General features: G+C 36.4%; 1 protein-coding gene across 1 annotated transcript; it reads left to right on the top strand.

The window, feature by feature from the left end:
* The first annotated feature begins 7078 nt into the window (after positions 1–7078).
* Positions 7079–8083, top strand: LOC108203284 (uncharacterized). Its single transcript, XM_017372083.1, has 2 exons — positions 7079–7300; positions 7388–8083. Exons 1-2 carry the CDS (start codon positions 7079–7081, stop codon positions 8081–8083), a joined length of 918 nt encoding a protein of 305 aa, XP_017227572.1.
* The last annotated feature ends 489 nt before the right edge of the window (positions 8084–8572 follow it).

Raw genomic sequence — 8572 nt, 5'->3', positions numbered from 1 at the left:
TCTTTCCTTCTGAACTTCTAGCATCAGAACTAGTTCCTTTTCAAGATAATCATTCCTTTTCTTGACATCTGAGTTCTCAGATTTTAGTCTTTCATTCTCTAAAGTCTGATCTCTATAACTAACATGCAGAGTTTTAAGAAACAATCTTAACTCAGTTATATCTTCAGTATCAAAAGCAAGAGTGGAATGAGGTACCTTAGTTTCAACAGTCTCAGTGCTGTTGTCCATGTTTGCCATCAAGGCATAGTTGACTTCATCCTCTGATTCTGATGTGTCTGCCCAGCTTCCTTTCTTTGTGATTAAGGCCTGTTCCTTTTCTTTCTTAGCTTTCTTGCACTCAGTTGCAAAGTGGCCTTTCTCTCCACAATTGAAGCAGGTGTACTTAGACTTATCAGATTTTCCAGATCTTTCTTCTTTGCCTTCATTCTTTTTGAAGACCTTTCTGTCAGAGTTTCTGTCTTTGGTTGAGAACTTCTTCCCTTTGTTGAAGTTCTTGTAAGCCATCTTCTTGAAGCTTTTTACCATCAGTGCTGCCAGCTGCATCATCTCAGTATCACTGTCATCAGAGTCTGAAGGCATATCAGAGTCTGAGTCAACATCAGAGTTTGATGACTCAGTATCAGACTTTTTGACATGAGCTTTTCCTTTGCTTTTCACAGTTGAATCTTCTTGAACTTTTAGAGCAACTGGTTTGGGTTTCCCACCATGTCGTTTGCTCCTTTGCTCCATTTCAAGTTCATGAGTTTTCAACCTTCCAAAGATTTCATCCAGAGACATCTTTTCAAGATCATGATTGTCTCTTATAGTGGTTACTTTCAAATCCCACTTTTCAGGAAGAGCAAGCAGAAATTTGAGATTTGAATCTTCCAAATCATATTCTTTGTCCACAAGAGACAAGTCATTCAGCAGCTTGACAAACCTATCATAAAGATCAGTCAGTGATTCACCAGATTTTGAATCAAAGTGTTCATACTCTTGAGTAAGTATGGTCCTTCTGTTCTTTTTGATGGCTTTGGTTCCTTGACATCTGACTTCCAAAGCATCCCATATCTCCTTTGCAGTTTTGCATCCAATTACTCTATTAGACATAGCATTGTCCAGAGCACTATGCAACAGATGCTTCACCTTTGAATCTTTACTGATAGATGAGATGTCCTCTGGAGTATAGTCCTTCTTCTCTTTAGGAATCATCTTCTGGGGTTCATCTCCCACTGCAACAGAGAGCTTTGTTGGCATGTGTGGACCATCATAAATTCTATCCAGATATTCTGGATCTGTAGATTCCAGAAACATGATCATTCTTACTTTCCAGACAGAATATTCAGATGCCCTGAGGACCGGAACCCTAAGAGACTCATATCTACTGTTTTGTGATTTTTCAGACATGATTGTGTGATTAAGATCTCACTGTAGGTATATCAACAGAGCTGGCTCTGATACCACTTGTTAGGCCGAATAAACTCACTATATAAGATAATATAGTGAACACAATCCAAGACAAACACAAGTATAAGAGAATAAATCAATAAACTCTTATTCACAAATCACAGTAGCTTACAAATAATCTCTTAGTGATTTATATCTTATCACTAAGAGCTGCTAGGTTACACGAATGATATTCAATTGATAACTCATTTAGAGTAAACCCTAAGCTGTGTTTATATACACAGTTACATGATATCTACTGATTGATTTATAATTATCTGCTTCCTAAAATAATCTAATCAGTAGCTATCCTTCTGCTGTCCTGATCTGCACAATCTCTCTTGATCTTTATCTTCCTTATTTAGTCAGATATGCTCCTGAAAATCAGCCGCCTGTAAACTCTGATCATCGCTTAAACTCTGATCCAGCTGTCAGTCGTTAAACTCTGATTTCCAGCTAAACTCTGATATTTGCTTCTGCACACTAAACAAGTTAGATACCTGTGACATCATCAAATATGTAACAATATATAAATTTGCGTTTAGTCTCTTTTGAAATAATTTTCAAATAAAACAAAAAAAAAATTTGATAAGTCAAACTCGGATTTGACCTCGAGTACTCGTAGTCAAACCGAGTTCTGACCGATTTTTTAATAAATCGGTTTTGAACCCGATTACTCGGAACTCGGATCGGACGAGGGGTTAAAAACGAGTACTCGGAATGAGTACTCGGCCGACTCGGCGATTTTTAGAACACTGCATGTAGATATGACTTTTTTTACATTAAAAAATTCAAATAGTGATTTTAAAATTAATAAATTTAAAAACTTTAATATATGATTTTTTAAAATAATAAAAAAACATAATAAACAATCCTCTTTTTTAATATGAGGATTGATATAAAAGTTTTATAAATAAAAATGTTGCAGATGTGATGTAATATCTGGGATTTCGACGTGTAATTAATTATAGTAGTATATGAATATTTTGTGAATATTATGTGAATTATATGTTAAGTGACCTGTTGAATGATTGTCTATGTATGTTATGACTTGTGAGATTATAATTTTTATATGATCAGATCAAAATATGGAGAATTTAGGCACTTACCTGGTAAATTATGGATTATTATATGATTTGATATTTGATTTAAGGATTTAATTGAGTATATTATAAAATATTATTATTAATTGATTTTAAACCCGTTTACTCGATAATTAAACCCCGGGGGGCTTCCGGGAAAATTTCGCCGGTTTGTTATTTGAGATATTCTGAACAACTTTCGTGTTTTAACCTCTCTCATCTGGTGTACGGATTTACGTGACAGAATTTCAGAACGATTCTATGAATATTTTATTACTAATTATCGTATCAATAATTGTGTACACCGGATAAGTTTAACACCCCAAATTATTTTGACTTAAGCATTATATTTTCGTACTTCGTGCCAGACAAAGCCCGGAGCCCCATAAGTTTCTCGTAATGTGTGTATTTAATAATTATCTTTAAAGTCGGTCCCGAATGGATCAGTTTTATTAATACTTAATGATTAAGAAGTGTATTTTATATCCGATATGATCCAAATGGGGCCAGTTATTTGTAATTATAAATAGGATAATTACTATTTTATTTTTCATAATTATCATTTCAATACACGAGAATCGAGAGAAACCGGGTTATCGTTCTTCGTGTTCTTGGAGTTCAATCGAAGATTTGAGGACGTTATCGGACTCAAGATCGAGCGTGCAAGCAGTCAAATCGAAGATATCAAAGCGTAGAATCCATATCAAGTCTCAAAAACAGCTCTAGATCAACAGGTAGGAAGTAATATGAGTTATTAAATTCGAATTAATTAGGGTTAAATTAGGGTTTTTTGATTTTGATGTGTTTTATGTGATTTTATGCTTCCATGTTGTAGATAATCTTCTCCTGATCATTTTGGTATATTATATGCATGATTTGGAGTTCAATAACATGTTCAAAAATGGGTTTAATTATTCGAATTGAGGGTTAGGGTTTATAACCCGTTTGAATGTTCTTAATTAGAATTGGGGCTTTTTGATTTAGTGATTCTGGGCGTGATTAGAACATACCATCATGTGTATCTTGTTGCAAGCAATCGATTCATGTGTTTAAATTGTATGTGGGATGCCGGGATCGCCGGAATCGAAGGGAGAAAGAACTCGCCGGCGACGACGAGTTTCATCTTCAAATTCCGGCCAAACCAGCCACCTCATGGTGGTTTTGATGCTGCAAACAGCTTCCTGGCCACGAGGACTTGCGATCTGCATGTCCTGGTAGCCATCTACGGCCTGGAACGCCGTATCCGGCGTCGGGGCGGCGCCGACTGCAAAAATTGCAGTTTGGCCCCCGACGTTTTGAAGATGGTGAAGTTTAAACCTTGAACTTTTCAAATTCTCAATTCAGTCCCTCCCCAGGTTTTCGGAACTTGCAATTCAAACCCCGAAGTTTCAAAACTTTTAAAACAGTTTTATTTAATTTATTTTTATTTCAAAAATCATTTAATTATTTTCAAAAATAGCTTTTAATTATTTCTTTATTCAAAGACAAATCTAATTTAATTTATTAATTAATTTTAATTAGTAATTAATTATTATAATTAGTCAATTAATTTGAATATTAATTGATTACTTGTTTTAATTATTTATTAATTGATTTTAATTGATTTATTAATTAGATTTAATTGTTTTAATTGTTTTAAAAATCCAGAAAAATAGTTTCAAGCTTTAGAAAATTGTTCTAAAATATGTTGAAGGTTCGTTAATTGATTTTAAATGATTTCGAATCTTATTTTGAGTATTCGAACTTGTTTATTCAGTTATAAATTGATTCTTTTATTCATTTTTATTCCGAAAAATGTTTGAAAATTCATAATAAATACCAGAAAAATCATTTTAACCCCAAACCTTTTCTAAAAAGCTATTTTATTGATTATCTTGTGTGCTATGTGCTATGTGTTACTTGATTGATATGTGAAATGCTTATGTGAACATTGTATGACTGTTTTATTCGTATCTTTTGAATCGTAAGTCGGATTTAAGTGAAACGAAGGGTAGATAGAAGCTGGTTTCGACTATGAAACAAGTAGGATGATATGAGATTGAGTATTGATAGATGAATATTGTGATTATCAGAGAAGGACAGGCTTAGAAAGGGAAAGCAAGTAGTGTTGGAGTGATTCTGATTAGTGAAACCTATAGAAAGAAGTGAATCTTCAAGATAAGGCAAGTGCTCTATTCTCAACTTATACTTTTGTAAACTCCTTGAGTTACTCTTCTGTATATGATGTTGTTATCCTGGATAAACTTGGAAATACATCTGTTGATATATTGTGCTATTGATCCTGATTATTGATAAACCTTATTCAATCCTTTCAACACCTGAATTACAAGCTGAACCTTGATTTTGATTTCAACTGAACTTATACCCATTTCTTTAAGACTTGACCACACAAATCATTTGCTTTGATGTTCTTCCATCCTTGAATGACCAACAGTACAAGCCTATATACTACAATACTTCACCAAGTTATACAACGTCTTACCAAACACCTATATTCCTCTTTGAAGAATGTTCACCCATATACACCCTAACACTTGAACTTCCTACAAAGTAAACATATTTGAAACCTCAAGCCATTCTCACTTACATTGCTTCTTTTGCAAACACCAGATTATTTTCACCATACACTTGATCTTTCTTTCAACTTCAAGCCATTCTTCAGACATTGTGAGGATACTTAAACCTATTTCTGAATTGTCTTTTAATCTTGATAAGTATTGCACCCCTGGTGATAATAATTCTGATTGGACAATTCTGATTCTGTCTTGGTAATATTGCTTCTATTCGAATGATATTGATTCTGAATTGCTGAGATATTGTTGATTTCATTATATTGTTAAAGAATTGGATTGTTTTATAAATGTGGACCAGATTCGTGGTCAGACCAGATTCGTGGTCATTAGGCCAATGTGTGCCTTGGATCCAGTGATAGAGCTTGGTTTGTACCTGGCTCGGGGTTAGTGCGTGACTGATCAGCAGCCTAACCTTGGTTTTTAAATAAAAATATGAATATCCAATTCTAATCACTGCTTTAAAAAGAAATTTGATATCTTGTTTCATTCTTATTGATAAATGTTGGACTTCAGTTATTGTTTATATTACTTGCTGAGCTGTAAGCTCACTCTTGCGATTCCTTATGTTCTTTTCCAGTGAAGAAAGAGACCACTGTTAGCGAGGACCCACAGGCTAGTCATCAAGCTAAGGTATCAGGATGAGTGTTGGGAAGCCTTGCTAGGTGTTGCTGATATTATGAACTTTTGAGTATCTTTTGTGTGTAAGCACTGCGTTTTATGTTTGTAAGTTGTAAGATATTGATTGGGATTCGAGGTATTGTAATATAACCTAAGTTGTGGCTTGTTTCATACTATAACCTGGAGCGATCCGTGGATGTTTAGGATCAATGCATATATTATTATTGTTTACAGGTTTATATTGTGGTGTGACCCCAAGTCTATGACCCGGATTTGGAGGGCGCCACAGGTTGGTATCAGAGCGACAGGTTATGAGTCAATGAAACAAGCCTAGATTGTCGGGTTTGGGTAGAGGGATTAAGATTAGAAATGAGTGATAGGTAGATAGAACGTTGAGAGGTGAGTATTAGTGGAAAATAGGCCTTTGTGCTATCAGAGATTCTTATATATGTTCTGTTATATTGATTTACAGATATTCATGATGTCAGACCCTATCATTCCTCCATATCCCCAGTATTCAGAGACTACAGTTAACGGACCCCCACCCCCTCAGAGACTTGAGCCTCACCCTTCTGTTTCACCTCCTTTAGAGGATGTGTTGGCTGCAGCAGCAGTGGTTCCTCCCAGAGATATACCCTCGACTTCTTCTGCACCACCCCTTGTTCCTTATCATGAGTTTGAGGCGATGAGTATGGAGCGTCAGTATCTACTCGGACAGGTTAGAGAGCTGGAGCGTATCATACAGATGATGGACACTGGGAGAGCTGAGCGAGCGCTGAGGTATAAGATTGTGGATGTCAGGATGATCGCGAGGGCGAAGCTTGGTGCCGTAGCTGAAGATCAGAGTACCTACAGTGATCTAGTGGAGTGGGCCATATGGATGATGAAGGAGTTGGACAAGCTCGGAGGTCCTACTTTTCCTTGGAGTTAGATGGTGGTAGTTACAGAGTGGAGGTACCATGTACATTAGTGTGTAGTGTGTAGTGTGTGGTGGTAGTGTAGGGTCAGCCGATTTTGACCTTATATAGACTAAGATGTGCTGACCAGTGCGTAGGTTTGCTGTTGTGTTTTACTTTTGATGAAGCGCTTGCGCTTATGTACCTTCAACTTTTCATATATATACCAGAACCTTTCCTTTTACATATTGTTCTTTACTTTACTGCACCTGTTTTACTTACTTTACATACCGCACTTCATATTAACCCTGTGATATTATTGTACCCTGTTTCTTTCATCATTACTCTGTTCTGTAAAGAAGCATGCGATTTATTTAATTAAATGATCAAAAATGTTTTCAAAAAGAAATGTTCTGTTTATAAAAAAAAAACAATTGTTAAAAGTTTTGGAGATTAAATAAACTGCTTGTTTCTTTATAGAGCTATGCCTCCCAGAAGACAAAACCGTGCAAACAACCGTGATGATAACAATGATAATAACAATCCAGAACCTACAATGGCCCAGATTCTTCAGATCTTGGCCCAACAGACTGCCAACCTGACTCAGCAGCAGGAAAGGCAGGCTAATCCCCAGGTTACTTTCAAAAACTTTCAGTCTGTTAATCCCCCAGAGTTTAAGGGTTCAGCGGACCCTATTGAGGCTAGGGTATGGTTGAAAGAAATTGAAAAGGCATTTGTGTTAGTCAAAGTGAGAGATGAGTAGAAGACTGAGTTTGCTAGTTATTATCTGAAGGAGGAAGCCACCTATTGGTGGGAGTCTGTAAGAGCAATGGAAGAGACAGAGGATATTACATGGGATAGGTTTAAGGAGTTGTTTTTGGAGAAATACTTTCCTCAATTTCTCCAGGATCGAATGGAGTTACAGTTTTTAGAATTGAAGCAAGGGGACATGTCCGTGGCGGAGTATGAGAGAAAGTTTGCGGCATTGGCTAGGTTTGTTCCAACCTATATAGATACCGACAGGAAAAGAGCTAAGAGATTCCAACAGGGTTTAAAAGCATGGATCAGGGGAAAGCTAGCCATATTGGAATTAGATACTTATGCAACTGTAGTTCAGAAGGCAATGATAGCGGAAACAGAAAGCGAAATGTCTCAGAAGGAGAAAGAGGGAAAGAAGCGTAAGCTAGAGCATCATGAGGGACAGTTTCAGCAGGGGAAGTTTCAGAATTTTAACAACCCAAAGAAAGGGAAATTCCAGCAGGGGAGAAATCTCACTTTTAAGAAACCAGATGTAGGTGGTAGTGGACAAGGTAACCGTCCAGCTATTGGAAATCAACCAAGGCCTCCACTGCCGGAGTGCCAGATATGTGGAAAGAGACACGGGGGAATCTGTAATAGATTGATTGTGGTGTGTTATAAGTGTAATCAGAAGGGACACTATTCTAGGGAATGTCAGAACAGGTTCCCAAGGCAAGAACCTACAACATGACTATGAGGGATGCAGTCCAGGATGCAGATGTGGTGGCAGGTACGCTTACTGTGAATTCTTTATGTGCCAAGGTTTTGATTGATTCTAGAGCTACTAGATCGTTTATTTCTGAAGATTTTGTGCCTAAGTTGAATTGTCCTACAGAATTGCTTAATGAAGTTATGAATATAGAGTTGGCTAATCAGGAACGTGTCCCTGTTAGTCAAGTTTATAGGAATTGTGAAGTTGAGATCTTAGGAAATAAATTTTGCGTCGACTTGATACCTTTCAAGTTGGGAGAGTTTGATGTTATCTTAGGAATGGATTGGTTATCGAAGCATAATGCTCAAATAGATTGTCGTAATAAGAAGGTAATGTTAAGAGCACCGAATGAGAAGATGATAGTCTTTCGAGGACAGAAGCAGGTAAAGAAGTTTTTAACTATGATTCAAACGAAGAAATCATTACGTCAAGGTTGTGAAGCTTATATAGCATATGTAACTGATCAGA

This window comes from Daucus carota, chromosome 5 (genome assembly GCF_001625215.2).
Source record: "Daucus carota subsp. sativus chromosome 5, DH1 v3.0, whole genome shotgun sequence".
NCBI lineage: Eukaryota > Viridiplantae > Streptophyta > Magnoliopsida > Apiales > Apiaceae > Daucus > Daucus carota.
The sequence above is the reverse complement of the archived record's forward strand: the minus strand, read 5'-3'. Positions and strand labels throughout refer to the sequence as shown.